The sequence below is a fragment of the Bos taurus genome, chromosome X, assembly GCF_002263795.3.
Source record: "Bos taurus isolate L1 Dominette 01449 registration number 42190680 breed Hereford chromosome X, ARS-UCD2.0, whole genome shotgun sequence".
Lineage (NCBI taxonomy): Eukaryota > Metazoa > Chordata > Mammalia > Artiodactyla > Bovidae > Bos > Bos taurus.
This window is the reverse complement of record NC_037357.1, coordinates 59,365,763-59,383,305: the sequence shown is the minus strand read 5'-3', so window position 1 is coordinate 59,383,305 and position 17,543 is coordinate 59,365,763. Positions and strand designations below refer to the sequence as shown.

General features: G+C 39.5%; 1 protein-coding gene across 6 annotated transcripts in view; it reads right to left on the bottom strand.

Moving 5' to 3' along the window:
• PAK3 (p21 (RAC1) activated kinase 3) overlaps positions 1 to 17,543 on the bottom strand; it is a 130,470-nt gene that overhangs the window by 13,145 nt on the left and 99,782 nt on the right. For all 6 annotated transcript variants that reach the window (XM_024988124.2, XM_059883478.1, XM_024988123.2 and 3 more), the window contains 5 exons: positions 16,070 to 16,118; positions 15,644 to 15,756; positions 13,895 to 14,012; positions 12,351 to 12,450; positions 11,266 to 11,462 (listed from right to left, as the gene is read on the bottom strand). In XM_024988124.2, coding sequence (XP_024843892.1) covers positions 11,266 to 11,462; positions 12,351 to 12,450; positions 13,895 to 14,012; positions 15,644 to 15,756; positions 16,070 to 16,118 — 577 coding nt within the window. The remainder of the gene's footprint in view (positions 1 to 11,265; positions 11,463 to 12,350; positions 12,451 to 13,894; positions 14,013 to 15,643; positions 15,757 to 16,069; positions 16,119 to 17,543) is intronic.

Here is a 17,543-nt window from a genome sequence, read left to right as displayed (position 1 = left end):
TCTCACCTTTCTTAGCTCAATACATTCTACTCCAAATAAAACTGCTTTTCACAAGTATATATATACATCTCTATTAAAATCTTTCTCACCTCTCTTCAATTCATGTACGAAGAAAAAGATTGATAGGAAACACTCCAACATGTGAACAATGGTTCCTCCTGGGTGGCAGGATTATTAATGATGTAATCTTTGAAAACATTTTTTCAATTTTCCAAATTTTCTACAATGAATGTGACTGCTTTATTTTAAAAAATCCTCCAAAACATTATTTAAAAAATAAAATCTAAAAAGCTGTGCCATTCTGTTTACACAAAAATCCTCAGCTATTTTTCTTTGTCCTCCTAGGATTAAACCTGCTTTTCATGCAGTACCACCCCTTGAGGGAAACAAAAACCCAGACAATTTCTTTTTCAGCTATTGTTTTCATTTTAATTGCAACAGTACATATTTCCAACTAATTTCCATTGCAGAAATCCACACTTTCAGTTATATTACGGCAGAACTAGCCTTTGTGGACTGGCCTGAGAACTTACTCACTAGGCATAATGCTGCTTCTATGGGAAAATGCACTCAGTTCCAAATAATTAACTTTAAAAAGAACTTGCGTGTAAGCTGGGCCCTATCTTTGTAAAAAATAAAACTGCTACTCACTGCCCTGCTAATGAGAGACAAAAGCAGTTGTGGGCAATACAACAATTACAGCAAAAAGCATTTTCCTCGCAAAGTCAAATCTTAGCTGAAGAAAGATTGAAGAAAATCAAACTAGGCACAAGTGACCACATTCTGGTTTTTATCTAAGTTAGTTGAAAGCTCAAAAGAAAATGGGCTGGCTCAGAAATTGCTGTTGTTTAGTCACTAAGTCCTGTCTGTCTCTTTGCAACCCCATGGACTGTAGCCCACCAGGCTCCTCTATCCATGGGATTTCCCAGGCAAGAGGCAAGAATACTGGAGTGGGTTGCCATTTCCTTCTCCAGAGGATCTTCCCGACTCAGGGATCGAACCCACGTCTCCTGATTGGCAGTGGATTCTTTACCCCTGAGCCACCTGGGAAGCCTGGCTCAATAATTAGACTAGACTTATTTCACTCACAAGGGCTTCCCTTGTGGCTCAGCTGGTAAAGAATCTGCCTGCAATGCAGGAGACCTGGGTTTGATCCCTGGGTTGGGAAGATCCCCTGGAGAAGGGAAAGGCTACCCACTCCAGTATTCTGGCCTGGAGAGTTCCATGGACTGTATAGTCATGGAGTTGCAAAGAGTCGGATGCGACTGAGCGACTTTCACTTTCACTATGCTTCCAAGCAAGGTTTAATTTGAACCAAGGGATCACTATAGCTGTTTGAAAACACTGGACATAATAAAGATTTTTTTGCATGGCATAGATGGTCCTCCATGATTTGGCCTCTGCCTCCCTTTCTAGTCCTCCTCTGTTCTCATCTGAGAGCCCTGCTTCCCCCACTTTCACATACATACACATATTAGCCAAAGTTCACATACTATTCATGCCAATTAGTTCTTCATTCCTATAATAAGAAATGCTCTTTCATATCTGCCTCAAATGCTATTCCCTTCAGTGCCTGGTGAACTTCTACTTGCCTTTTAATTTCTATTTCAAATGGCACTTCCTTTGTAAAGTCTTCTCAATCTCTCCCAGATGGATATGGTGAACAACCACCTCGGTTTTCCAGGGACTGTCCTGAGTTTTACTACTGAAGGTTCTATGTCTCTCAGTGCCAAGCAAACTGGGGTGGCAGTCACCATGGAGACAGGGTGAGCCCTCCCCTCCTTTGAGCTACTATACCCCTTTGTTTATACATCTGTTTTCATGTTGTAGGGTGAATACCTGTTACTTGTTCACAGGTCTGTCTCCCTAGACTGTGAAGGTAGGAATTGTGTTACAAGCATCTCTGGATTTTGTGGATAGTGGCTCAAAACAGGTGATCAATAAATGTTTTTGTTGCTAAATGAAATGAAAACCAAAAGGTATAAATAAATCTCACTGAGATGGGAATATGACAGACTTTGCTATACGAAGTATTAAAGCTCAGAAGCTACAGTGAATGAGTAAACATATAAGAAGATACATAGAGAATGACACCCTTTCTGAGTTGAATAGGCCTGAAATGCGGGAACTTCTGACTACCCAACTCTTCGGTGTGGGAGAAGGAAGAGAGTGCCATGAGCAAGGTAGGTAAGGAGATACCATGAAAGGGAGGGAAAACTGGAGATTACCACAACATGGTAATTTGTTGTGGGCAAACCCAGAGAGCAAGTGAAGACAATTAGTTCTCTCTGGAACTGGAAACACAGAAACTTAGTCTTCTCTGACTGATCTTGAAGAGAGAAAGAGCTCTTAATTTTTCTTCTGCTACATTATTTAACAAAGTCTGTTTTATTCCTAAGGTGAGACAATATAGCCCCCATGACCTACTGACCTTATTTATAATATTAGGCAGACAACCTTTGGCCAAAAAATACTGCCTTTCTTCATTGTGATATACATATTACCTAGAAGTTTCTGGTGTTCTGGAATTCTTAATAACTTTACATCCCTTGTCAATAACAAACAAATGTTGCAGTTTTCTACAGATCCTGATGTGCAACTAAATTTACCTAAGTACTTAGATAGCATGACTTTACCCAGTTAGAGGAATAATTCAATTTACCTTACTGGCAATTTCTTCAGTTAAAAAAAGATCAAAGCAGTCATCTTAGAAGTTACCACATTTCTCCAAAGAGGTCCCCAAACAATGCATAGGTACCCAATACATTTTCATTAAGGCAGTTTTGCAACTGGACTAACCATTTAATTAAAAGGCTTCAGTTTGTGACTTCAGTTCATTTTAACAGTTTGTAAAGTTTAGGTTAGAAACAAACCAGGAGACTCATATGGAAATGTGTTAGTAACCCTGAGAGGCCCCAGCACTGATATAAAGACTCACTTTACAAAGAGGAGAGTGGTGGAACATTTCTTTCTAAGTTGAATATTTGGAACTCAAAATACATTTTCCCATGGAAATGGTGTTATACATGGTGAACAGGTTCCCAGACTAGCCCATAAAAATCTGTTTTAACAAACAATGTAACAATAAGACCAAGAGGGCTATTCATCTATATCTTAATATCTGTATAAAGATTGTTTCATGGGAAATATTATTAGTTAGCATTTACTGAATGATTACTATTAGCTCACATGATTCATACAACAATCCCCTGAGTTATACTCAATTATGACCAATTGACAGATGAAGAAACTGAGGGCGGTAGGGTTAACATAATAACTTGCCCAACATTACACAATTAGCAATGAGGGTCAGTATCTGAATCCAGGAAGTGGGAGCCCAGAGTCCATACGCCTGACCACTTCACGGCACCACCTCACAGTGTTCCCACCCTCTGTGATAGTGGTTTTCGTAAGCAGAGGCAGACGAGGACTCTTCAAGAGATGAGACACACTGACGTAAGACCAGGTACAGAAATTTCATGGTCTAAAGGCATTGAGATCATACAGAGTCTGTTCTCTTATTACTGTGGAATTATGTTAGCGACCAATATCAAAAGATTTGAAAATAACCCACATATTTTCAAATGCAGTGTGACATTTACCAAGAGAGCTCTGTGACTTAGCTATTGAAAACCTCAATAAAGTTAGAAGACTGAAAAATCATGGAGGGTGACTCCAGAGAAGAAAGCATTTAAATGAGAAAATAATATCAAAATGAGAAATTAATATCAAAGATACTTTAAAAACTCCCATGTATTTGTAAATTAAATTTCCATTTTTAAATGAGGGCTATATCTAAGAAGCCATGGTCTTATGTCCCTGGATATGTTTCACAATCTCCTAGTTTATAGTCTATGGGAACTCGAATAGAATTTGTATCCTACTGTTGGGTGAAAATTGTATAAATCTTATTTATGTCAAATTGGTTCATAGTGCTTTTCGGGTCTACTATATTCTTCTACTTCTCTGTACATTCATTCTATTAATTTCTGAGAGTCTGATATTGAAACTTCAACTAAAAAAAAAAAAGAGATGAGACACACTGAGCATGTGTAACTCCACCTTTACCTTTAACAAAGGAAACGGACCCTTTTGAGGTCAATCGTTTTACAATTAAACTTGGAAATGGGGAACAAAAGGTCCAGTTAGGTTTCCTATTTTATTCGCCAGTATCTGTATATAATGTTGACTGTTTATAAGCAGTGTGTCTTCTGGTTGTTGCCTATAACCTACTTATGTCCCAATTCCTTTCAACTATCTTTGAGTGTTTTATGGGAGAGATTTGGCAACAAGTGACTTGACACCTTATGACTTAGAGATTACTTTTGACCTGGGATTTCAGAAGTTAAAGGCCAGAGTGTATTACTGCCTCTGATGTGTATATGGATTTCATTAAAGGCTCTGACATTTCTAAGACAAGAGTAAATGGGGCCAAATCTACAAAAAAGTTGTTATATTATAACTAATGTTGTATTCCCTATTTTGACTTATTCAACCCAACAGTTCAGTGTGATAACTGAATAAGCACTGTGCTCTAAATTTAGTTCCTGACTTGTCTTGTATAATAGGTCTCATCTGTCACTAAATTATACATGGTGGGGGGCTCTGCTGTTATTGTTTAATCCTTAAAAAGTCATTAAAAATTGACCTATTACAGATCTATTCCCTTATTGGTTGATTGTAAAAGGTAATTAGGTACCACCGACAGATTAGGTGTTGAACTACCTTTAGAGTGCTCCTTTCAAGCATAAAAAACTGGCCATTGCCATAAAATAAAGACCATGCTCATTTTAATCTCTCAGGATTAATAGTGTTCATCAAGAAATGTGGAGCAGGCTATGTGTGCTCAAGGAGCCACCCTGGACAGCCCAGGAAGCACCCAAGCTTGAGAACCACAAGGGGTTTGGAAGTAGAGGAGGGATAGGCACAGAGATAGAAAAGCAGGAAAGCAAAATAGGGCAGGAGGTGGAGGAGAAAAGCTGTAAGAAACAGAGGTAGCAGAACACAGGGCAGGGACTAGGGCCAAGGGACCTGGGGAGAGAAGGTGGCTGGTGGAGTGACGAGGAAGAGAGATGAAGATAAAGGCTCCACAACTCAGGGAGGTCAAGGGAACCTGATCCTAGGATCCATTCTGCTATCTCCCCATTTCTCTGGTCCTTCTCCCATAAAACTTCTCAAAACATCATCTAACATGTGGTCTGTTGACTTCCTCATCTCCCATTTTCTCTTCAACCCACACCTAGTTTCTAGTTTCAAAGTACTGTTTACCATTATATGTTTATTCCTGTCTCATTTCAGAACACTGGAGCAGGAAGGTACTAAGTCCCTGATTCTTTATGGCTTTTCCAAATTTCCATGTTAGCATCAAAAACCAGCTGGACTGTGATATGATCTGTGAAACATGCATTACTGCTTATGTAAACTGGCTTCAACTTCTGTTTTATATGCAGTTCATCAGGTGAATAGCTCTGTGCACAATAACATGCACATTTTTTCAGTACAACCCAGGGTAGAAAACGGGTCCCTGAAACAGCTTTATCACTGTTGTGTTCTTCCCTGGCTTCTTACCCAGCCCCACATGCAGCATGTTTCATTTGCATCACGATCGAGTGTCTTTCTTGGTAGGGAAATGGGGTTCTTTTCACTCTATGGAATACAGACTTAGTCAGGAGATAATCAGAGAGATGTCTCCAAACAGCTTTCTTTGTTTTTTTTTCTTTCTTTTTTGGCTGTGCCACTCATCAAGTGGGATCTTAGTTCCCCAACAAAGGATCAAACCCACACTCGTTGCATTGGAAGCGTGAAGTCTTAAACACTGGACCACCAGGGAAGTCCCTCCACTCAAGCTGTCTGAAGATCATAACTCTGGAAGCCCTTCTACAGACAGTGCATACTCAAACCCAGGCTGTCCTGGCACTCATGGGAGGCTGTAGCATATATCTACAGCCTAGGAAAACAGAATCAGAGACAGAGACCCATGAGTTTCCCACTTGATTTAACTAAATCTCATGTGGAAGCCTGATATAGAAAACAAGTTAATGAGGGAACTATTTTGGTGGACTTGAGAACCACATGACCTCCCCATTGGGCCCCAAGGACCTCCATGGAATTCTAGGAGCCCATGGAATTCACAGAGTTCACGGGTAACTAATAATCTTGTGAAATTCCACTTGTTTGAAGCAAAACAAAATGAGGCCCAGCAAGAAGTAATCTATGCAAGATCATGGGGCTCCTGATGGGTAGACCTGGGAACAGAATTTACTCTTCAATTCACATGATAAAGGAATATCAGTCTTGGCCAACAGTAGGTCCCTGGTTACCACGTTTATAATCTCTCTTTGCCTCATCTTCACCTAGTCAGATTCTCAGACTTTTGTTTGCTGTGGAATCAGTTTCTCCTTTGGCTGTCTTCTGGATCATAAATCACTGGTTTGAACTGTCTGCTTCTGAATTACAATCTAAATGAGACTTGCAGCTTTCCTATGGCTAGGTCCCATTTTCCTATGCTAAATTCCTGACAACCAATGAGTCTTAAGAGCTATCTATCTTTTGACAGGCAATATTTTTCTGATTAAAAAGAGACTCTGTTACTTTTTCATAATAATTATTTTAGTTGCTGTTATCCCAACTCGCCCCTCCTTTTAGGCATAGGTTTGCCCTCAAAGTAGGCGGAGTGTCAACAAACCATCAATAAACCTTGCTCCAGCTCTTCCTGAAATACATTCAAAACAATATTGACAGAGTGCTAGCAAAGTACGCTTGCTTCTCTGGCACTCAGAAAGTTTATATTTGACTTTAATTCCATCAAACCCAGACATTCCAGTCCACAACACAGGTTCCAGTGGTTGGAGGGAGCTCAAAGCACTTTGGCCCTAAATTGCTGCTTTTTAGTGCTAGAGATTCTATTCTGCTTAATTCTCTTCTCTAGGCATACAAGCTAACCACAATTTCCCTAGTTCTATAGTAAAAAAGAAGAAACTAACACTTGTGCAGTGTTTCAAGTGTGGGGATGGGGGAGTAGGGAGCCTCTTCCTGTAGACAACAGGTCTCAGTTGGTACTTCTTCCCACCCTTCTCTCTGACCATACAGGTTATACGCTGCTAATTATGAGCAGTCAGACTGATGGCTTTATTATCATCAATACGTGTGATGTACACAACAGCTAGCAGGTGGTAATGATGGACTGCATTTGCAGCAGAAGCAAAATTGAAAAAGAAAATGGCATAGCAAGGAGGTATGTGCTGAACTAATGTCATTTCTTTTTTGATAGCGTGGCTGGAAACAGTAAATCAAAGAATGCCAGAATGTGCCAGGATTTTGACAAAGTGATTCATGATGTCCTTTTTAGATGAAAAGGAGAAATGTGGCCAGAATGAGAGCATGCTCTTTTCTGGTTGAACAACCAGGCTCAAAGAGGGCTGATGAAGAATGGTTTTTTCAGTTTAGACAGGGTTCTACAAAGGGCTAGCCACAGAGCTTTGTATTGATATTTGTTCTAGTCCTTGGTGTAGAAACCTGACCTTATCAGTTCTTGAAGCTTCACAGGGATTCCAATGTACAACCAAGGAGGAGAACCACTGGTATAAGATAGGTGGGTCCCATACTCTCTTAAACACTGTTTTTAGCCTTCAGATATCTCTTCTTGATACTGATAATTGTCTTCCAAAGATCCAGTGTTTGATATGGCTTCACAGATGCTTAAAGCAAGGGTAGAAAGAGAACACTTAAAGTTCATCTCAACTAGGATAAAGGTCTGGAAAGTTACACAGAAAAGGGGCTCCACCCACAGGGTCCAGTAGGATCCTCCACTGGATATCACTGAGATGTTTCACAAACACCAAAATCCCTCAAAACCCATTGACAAGAACAGCCCCATTATGTGGAATGCCAAGTTAATAAAGAGGCACTCTCCTAGTGCTGAGGAAAACAACAACAACAAACCAAAGATTTGTTTTATGGAAATGATTGTGCCTCCTTATTTAGAATCAGGTCATTATAATCATAGGTTTATAAAAAGATATCTTCAAACGAACACACAAGTTGGGGAGAGGAGCAGTATACCAACGTTTGATTTGCACATCCACAGAGAAAGTTTGAATTTGACTTCAGTCACTTTGGTGAACAGAAAGAACAAGGCACTTTATTATTGGAGGCTGCACCAAAAATGGCTGTGGGTCACAGAACAACACATTCAAGGCCAATTACGTTGAGTGCACAAACTTCAGGCAGTGAGGAACTTGTCTCCTCTCTGTCTCTGAAAGAGTACCAACCTTATAACATTGGCACAGTTAACAACTCTTTAACCTTTAAAAGGCATTTTATGAGCAAATTAGGTCAATTAGTACAGAGCAATTTACTTAAAAAAAAATCCCAACTACTTTAAAACTAGGGGGGGGAACGTAGCTAATTCCTTGCATCAGTGATATGTTAACAGGCAATATTCCAAGAAGGCTTGCTCAGTTCCAACTGACACAACAGACACACACACAAAAGCCACAGCAAAATGCCAACAGCCTTCGAATGTATAGTCCCAGATTCCAACTTTAACCTCTGCTGCTCAGTGTAACCTGTTCATGGTAATTTATACTGAACCATGTAGGACCTTCCACTCTTCAAGGGGATGCTACTGTGGAAGGGAAGTGCTTGGGGGGAGTGGGGAATCCAATCTCCCTTCATGAATGGGTAAAAAGTATTCTAAGCATCTGTTCTGTTTCCTTTCTCACTTTTCTATTGATATATAAATCTCTTTCTCCCTCTCCTTACAATGAGCTAGACACTGTGCTAGGTGTTTACATGCATGATTTCATTTAGATTTCATACTAACTCTGCAAGACAGATATTGTCCCCAATTACACACAGGAAACAGGGCTTATAGAGGTTCTGGGTCATCTGCTGAAGGTCACAGAGCTGGCAGGTGGTGGAACCAGGACTTACCCAAATCTGCCTGACTCCATAGGCCAAATGTTTTTCATATTAACATGTTAGACTTCACTCTACCACTCTGTCTCACTTCCACTTCCTTCCTTTTGTTCATCTTCAAAGCTAAAGTGGTAGACTGGTGGTAGTCTCAGAAGGATGTTAAAGAAAGAAGGGCTAAGCCAGTTCTGCCATTTTCTATTTCTCCACACGCCCTGGTCACCAGAATTCAAGAAAACACAGGCTTCCAACAAGGTCATGGTATGCGTTTTTCTGTGCAACCTCTCCAGTGTTTCAGTGATTATATTTTTCAAATCCCAAATAAGGGCATATAGCCAGGGATACTGGATTTTATTTAAGAGAACAGGAGGACAACATATTCAAAATCAAAACTTAAAAAGTCCTTGTGGCGCCTGGCAAACAGATAGAGGGCTGCCTCCATACGGACTTGATTGAGTCACTGGAGGTTGATCACACATGGAGAATAATGAGCATAGTTACAGTAAATCCTTATCAGTGGAATTCAACAGGGTGGTCTTCCTGACGAATCTTTTTGTTATAGCCATAATGTAGGCTTCCTGAACCTGTGGCTTGTTAATCTACGAGCACTTATTTAGATACAAGGCTTCGGATCCTAAGAGACAAGCTGTTAATTATTAGCTCTAATCCCAGGCTAGAAGATGCCCATAAAGATTACAACTTGTTTCCTTCTTTCTAACAATTAACAGCCTTGCTGAAGAGCGATCAATTGTACTTGGGGAACTGAAGAAGGTAATAAATGCATTACTGAGGCCAACTGCTTTACAGAGCATTTATTTAATCCTTAAATTTTGCAAGCTGTAAATTACTCATTAGAAGACAGAAAGCAAAATAGCCATAATCTGTTTAGTGCCTCCAAACTCTGAAGATTTAGAGGAGGAAATCCATGGAAACAAGAGGCCTGGTGTGTTCTTTCACTGCTACTTCTTAAAGGGCAAAGGTGGTTAGACAATAAGGACAAGCCCATGTAATTATCCATAGGTCAGGGGTGGGTTTGATTAAGTTCATGGAGGACTGACCCACAAACAGTGGGAAAATGCTCCTCTTTTTCCACTCAGCCCTGCAGGCAGCTAATCACGGTGCAGGTCTCACTTCCAGATTGTTTCATGAGCCCAGAGCAATAGCCCATAGCATTCATTAGGGCATTCACTCCTATCTGTTATTTTATATTCAGTGCTAGGTCTAAGACAAGAGGCCAACTAGCAGAGAAGAATTAGGGAGGGGCAAAGGGGAGGCTGTCCCCCTCTCCATTCACAGGGAATGCAGCTCCCAATTAGAAACTGCTCCATTTCAAAATAACTAGATAATTAGTCTGTAAGTTTCTTTACATGTACAGAAAGCCACATATATTTGGCTTTCATATGGATTTTATAAGTTGAACGTGTAAACACTTAACCATGTACAGGAAATGATTTTTATATACTAATGGTAAAATTCAATTTTAGACTCTTAGTGGTAAGGAAGCCAACAATATGCAAGATGCCTTTGGCACTGGCACTCTGCATAGAATTTGAGACTAGAATTCGAATTGGTACATGTTTCCTTTTCTTAATAGTGTGATGCCCTTTATATATATAACACAGCTTCTGACTTACCTTTAGATTTTATTCAACAAAACAGCTCCTGGCTCACTTCTGCACTGAGCAACCATTTCTTTCATGTTCCTTTGCCTTTCTCTGAATGGGCGTTAGGCTCCAAAATGGAGCTTTTCTCCTTATAGAAGTAACCAGACCACATAAGGATCTAACCTCTGATTCTGCAGTAGCAAACTGAGTTACCCAACACAATTTCCATTCATTTTTAACTTGACAGTCTAATTAAGTTTGTGATTTTGCCAGGCTGGTACTGTGTCTATCTTGTGTTCCATTCAATACCCACCAAGCTGCTGTGGCTCAATAAATCTTTACTGATAATGAAAATCTAATTTAAAAAATTTCAGCTGTTCTGGAAATGCATTTATTTACTTTGCTAAAAGTAAGTGGCATGTGATAAAAATACTGTTTTCTTCCCACATCTTGCTTTTAAAAAAGCTATATATATTTTTGACAGCAGAAAATTATGCTACAGAATTTTAAAGACCCCTGACATTAGAAATAGTGTTATCAAAGCATTTGAAAAAGCTGTTGAGACATCTTAAGAGAAACATAAAATAAATAACTCACAGTAATTTTGAAAATTACAATTTGGAGCTTCTATGTCACTTGTCCCATTAAAGAGCCCATTCTGGCCACTTTTAGTGGAGACAAGAAATGACATTTGGCTTTTTTCCATTCCCCGGGGATAAAGGACTTGAGTTTTCTTTTTACTTACCCTGAGTGGATTTTCGTTAAGGTAAGGGGGTTCGCCTTCTACCATTTCAATCGCCATAATTCCCAGAGACCAGATATCAACTTTCGGACCATAGGCTTTTCGAGTCACTACCTCAGGTGCCATCCAATAGGGAGTTCCCACCATCGTGCTTCGTTTACTTTGCTCAGGGGTGATCTGGGCACAGAACCCAAAATCAGCTGCAGAGAACAAAAGTCAGTTAAAATCAGCTCAGTTTTATTTTTCTTTTACGAGAGGTCACTTTCAGATACGACCGTACCTTCCTTTAGACACTGAGCTTCTGCAACTGCCTCACTCATATCCTTTTGTTATCCGATCTCTCAGCTGCTCCAGATTTTAAACTAGTCTGAAGTAACTGCGTGATACCATTTTTACTAGACCTCAATCCTGGTTCCCTCCTCATACTGTTCCCTCTAACTTATAGAATCTTTTTCTTTTCTTTCTTTTTCTTTTTTTTTGATTTTTAATCTTAAGATTTTATTATGTTTTAGTATTATTTTTTACTATTATAATATAATTATGTATTACAGCTTAGGTATTTGTCATCCAGCAGATAGAAACCACTTAGATATTCTTAACTATTAACCCTCCCCAAATCTGGTCACAATCTACAGGAATACAATGTGAAAAAAATGCTTCACCTCAATCTGGCCTCTAAATGCCTTCAAACCCTCACTCTCAAGAGCCTTTTTCTTCTCAAGATAGACAGTTGCTGCTGCTGCTGCTGCTGCTGCTGCTAAGTCGCTTCAGTTGTGTCCGACCTTGTGTGACCCCTGAGATGGCAGCCCACCAGGCTCCCCCATCCCTGGGATTGTCCAGGCAAGAACACTGGAGTGGGTTGCCATTTCCTTCTCCAATGCACGAAAGTGAAAAGTTAAAGTGAAGTTGCTCAGTCGTGTCCGACCCTGAGCGACCCGATAGACTGCAGCCTACCAGGCTCTTCCGTCCATGGGATTTTCCAGGCAAGAGTACTGGAGTGGGGCGCCATTGCTTTCTCCAAGATAGACAGTAAAAGAGCATAAATCCCCTGACACTCTCTCACATGCCATCTGAACCATAATACCTACTCAGTTTGACAGAGCCATCCATCCCAAGGAGAATATTGTCACTCTTTATGTCTCTGTGGATCACTTGGTTTGAGTGCAAGAAATCCAAAGCTTGGAGGCACTATTGTATCAGGAAGAAAAAAGTTCTAGTTATATCACAAAATTTTTTTAAAATGTGTTTCATTTCTAGATAAATTTTGGGCAAAGGTACACGCTTAAGTTGTCAGGTGAAATAAATGTTTCAAAGCCATTTTGAAATCATGTTACCATTTACATCAGTGATGCAACTTAGCATTATACATATGAAAGCTCCTGAATCAGACTTGGCCACAAAGAGTGATGGTGTGGTAAGTAGCACTACATTGTTAATACAATTGATTGAACCAATTACTATAATCATATTTGGATCTGCTTGTCTGGAGGATATGGATTCGGCTTGATCTGTTACAGATATAGTAAGCATCTGCATCTGGGATATGATTAGATTCAGAAGGTCTGGTGTGGGACCTAGAAATCTGCATTTAAAACAAGTGCCCCAGCTAGTTCTGATAGACAGCTAGCTAGCTTCGGGAACCGCTTCTAGGCTCTGAAGTAACTATAGGTACTAGTTTGGAAATGGCTTTGTGTTGTAATACTAAAAGATGGAACCACAGGCTAAAGGCTGAAGAATCCCCTGAATATTTTAAGTTTGATTTATTGTATGAATAGAAAATATATGAATTTGGTGGATATGTGTACATATTTGGGGAGGAAGAAATGGGAATGAGAGGACAGCAGAAGGAGGAAATTTAAGTGAATAATTTAAAATATAAAACAATGAAAGGCTAGCTGACATTATTTGGCTTTGTTTTACTATCATTGATTTTCAAGTTTCAGTGGGTCAGAGTTCCTACTTGTGTCTATAGAAAACTTCAATGAATAGAGGGTAGAGGGTAATGTTCAAGATAAGACTCCAATGAGGAGTGGTTTTTTTTTTTTTAATATTGAGAAAATTAATATAACAAAATATCCTTAGTTTAGTTTGAAACTGGGGATATGTCACTGTTATTAGAAAACAGGCAGACACTCAGACCCACTGGAGGGGTCTGAGAGAGTTTCAAGATTGTACTGTGAAAGCAACTAGTTTCTGGACTGAGGGAGGACCTCGTGTAAACTGCCTTCCAGAAAATGATGGGGTTATAATGTGATCTGTATATGTACACGGCTTATATTGCATAGACAAAGCAAAATAACTATCATATAAAAATTCCCCCCAACCAGGAAGAAGTTCCATGTCAACATTACTGCCTTCCATATTCACCAAGACTCCACTAGGCAGGCTTAGATATTGTACCCTGTGAATGGTATAATAGAATTCAGAAAGATCCATCACAAAGCAACTAAAATAAACAAGGAGCTGGGGAGAGAGGGTTAGGATTTAAATTGTTAGGATCTTCAATTGTTTTTTTAGTATAAAAGATGTGCTATTGATATTCTGATGTTATAAACATTCTAAATAATCAAAGATAAAAAAAAAACTGCCAATGTGAGTGTTCTCATCAGCCAAAAATGTTCTATTTTCTTACCTCTCTGCAGACAGCTGCTATCTGTCCTTCATCCATACAGGTCTCTGTGACCACATCAGTCAAAGAGCCACCAGCCAAGTATTCCATGACTACCCACAGTTCATCACCCACTAAGTAGCTACAACAAGAGAGGAAAAAGACATTGACTCAGGCCTAAGGAAGTGGAGACCCTTCTATATTTCCATTAAGAAGGCAATGTGCAATCAGTCTTTGTCTGCATTTGGTCATGTATCTAACAAGAGGAAAATATCAGTTATGCTTATGAGACACTTCCTTTATCTTAGAAGAGAATATGCATGGAAACTAAAGGATCATGAGATGAAAGTGCACCATGGAAGGAAGGAAAAGAGCAAGGAAGCCTTTGGTGACTGACTACTGTCAGTCATTCCACTATAAAAAGCTAATTTCAATTAACAGGATTGGTGAATAGCCCTTTTGGATCATTCAAGCCGTAGGGCTGACATCTTGGACTGAACTGCCCATGACACAATTTTATAGGATAATGTAAAAAGATTCAAATTGGCAATGGATTTACTGCACTTAAGTCTCAGTTCTGATAGAAGTCGGTCATCACATGCCCATTATCTTTAAGTAGGTATTGAGGAGCACAGCCTACATGATCAAATACAGGAAGGCAGGTCACAAGAGCAAATTCAAACCCCTGGGATCATCTGAAGGCATTTTAACAGTACGATCAGGTCTGTCTTTCCCCCTGTGTAGCAAGAGAGAGGCATTACAATGAATGGAATAATCCCAACAATCCTATCCTGCTCCCAGCTTGACATAAGTATGAAGCAAGACTTTCTATCCAGTGGTGTTCAAACTGCAGTACCCATAAGATTCACTTCAGAAAGTTTGTTCAAAAGGAAAATTCTCATTAAAATTCTCATTTCACAAAAATGAAATACCTCATTAGTTACAGAGAACCACCGAGAAATCTGCATTTTTTTACAAATGCAGTTTTTACAAAATTACAAAAGCAGAATAAAGTCACTCTGCTGCAGTTGCCTCCTAAATGACACTTTTTTTGGGCCCCTCTTTTGCCTCCTTTCTGTACCACTGGTCTACCTGGTACAAAACACATAAAGTGAGATCTTAAGCTCGTTGAGGTTGTAGACTTGGTCTTATTTCCTTTGTATCAACCCAGAGTACACAGCACAGTGGTGCCAAATAGAAACATCGAAATTGAATAAGATAGATGTTAAATCACAAGTAAAGAGTTAGTGCTGTTTTTAAACACCTATTAATAACCCAATGCTACCACGACTGACGAAAGAGACATTAATTATCTGGTCTAGGAAAAAGGTTTGAGATTAAAGTCTCAATCCCCTAGACCTCACTGTCAGTTCATCACAAAGCACCCATTAAAGCAGGGCCATTGTAGTCTGTCTTCTTTACTTAGATAGCCAGACACTGCACTGGCTCCAAACAAACACTTGATTAAATGTTTAAAACACCACAGCTCTCTACTATATGGGATAGTCTGTTTCGTGGCAATACAGAACCACAGTCTTCAAAAGAAAATTACACAAACTGCTCATGTTTAGAAGCAACACCATAAAATGTGTCTTCAAATGTTTAATGGGTAGACAAAGATAAGTGGGTACAAGTTTAGCAATATATTTGATACTGTTTTGTAGCATTTGAAAGATATTTGCAGAACGGATGCTAAATGAATAGATCCTAAATAATTGGCCATGAAAATTATATCCCATAAAGAAAACAAGTATATGATGAAACAAAACTTACCTATCTAAATAATTAACAATATTGGGGTTCTTATTTTCCCTCATGACCAGAATTTCATTAATAATTAATTCCTTTTTGGGCTGCTGTTGAAGGTTCATCTGCTTTATGGCCACCTGAATCATGATTAAAAGATAAGAATGAATTACCATCATTAGACTAAACACAAGCATCCATATTTTTCAGCAACAGAGTCAGACATACAAATTCTTTACCTTACTAGGATTTTTCTTAATGCCACAAACCCATGCTCCTTTTCTTTTGCCAATCATGAATTCATCATTCACAGCAGATATTTCGGATATCAATGAAGGAAACTTATGTCAACCCAGTGGTACCCATTTTGTCAGGCACAAATGCCATCAAAGAAGAATTCTGATCAATACGAATAAAGGAAAGTAAAAGCTAGAAATGAATGTTAATGCTTACCTCTTGTCCTGTGGCAATGTCCAGCGCTGTATAAACAGTACCTGAGGCCCTGTGAAGGCAAAAATTATCAAATGAACAAGCAATTGAAGTGTTATTAGTATATTTTATTTGGAATAATATGTAACTATTTTCAGGAGAGGGAAATCAGAAAACTCAAGATTAAAGGATGAAGTACAAAAGGAACAATCATTTTGTATAGTAACTGCTTCCCAAACTATCATCAAGTATCTCTATTGGTGGGTCAGAAACTCTAATCAGATGTTATGTGTGCCATGGAACTAGGCAGTTATGAACTGAGCAAAACGGCCTTGTTCCTTCTAGGAAACTCCTGGAATATTTTGAATACTCCTTGGATGCTGCAAGGAGATCCCACCAGTCCATTCTGAAGGAGATCAGCCCTGGGATTTCTTTGGAAGGAATGATGCTAAAGCTGAAACTCCAGTACTTTGGCTACCTCATGCGAAGAGTTGACTCATTGGAAAAGACTCTGATGCTGGGAGGGATTGGGGGCAGGAGGAGAAGGGGATGACAGAGGATGAGATGGCTGGATGGCACCACTGACTTGATGGACGTGAGTCTGAGTGAACTCCGGGAGTTGGTGATGGACAGGGAGGCCTGGCGTGCTGCGATTCATGGGGTCACAAAGAGTCGGACATGACTGAGTGACTGAACTGAACTGAACTGGACGTTGCATAACCAATACTGCAGTCTTCGATTGAATACTTTAGGAAAGATTATATCATCTTTTGCTTCAGTTCAGTTTAGTCGCTCAGTCGTGTCTGACTCTTTGCAACCCCATGAATCGCAGCACGCCAGGCCTCCCTGTCCATCACCAACTCCCGGAGTTCACCCAAACTCATGTGCATCGAGTCGGTGATGCCATCCAGCCATCTCATCCTCTGTCGTCCCCTTCTCCTCCTGCCCCCAATCCCTCCCAGCATCAGGGTTTTGTCTTTTGCTTAGACAACTGTAAATTAATCTTTGCTTTTAACATATGGACAGACTGGTTTTTTTTATATATTTCTAATTCTTAAGAATATCTTCATCTAACAAATCAATTATTCCCAGCACTGTAATTACCTATATTGTCAATATACAGAGGAATAACAATGTGGCTTTACTCTTAAGCCTTTTTTTCTTTTTGTTAAACTTCTCAATAGCTTCTACTCTTAGGTTTCACTCCAGCCCACTATCTTTTAAAGTCTATCATTCCTTAAGTCTTGGTAGTACTTATGCTTCTATTCTAACTTCCGCTATAGGATGACCTTGCTTTGAAAATAGAAATTGTCTAGTAAAGCTGTATGCAAGGGAACTTTCTGTGAAACACACATGCATTCTGAACCACCTCCCTACTGCCATCCCCAGGAAAAAAGAAAAGCTTAGTTAATTTCATTGACATGTCTGTGGTGAATAAAGGAATGAGGATAGAGGTCCGTTTCTGTGATTCAGCAGGCACTATAATGCTGCAATTTTA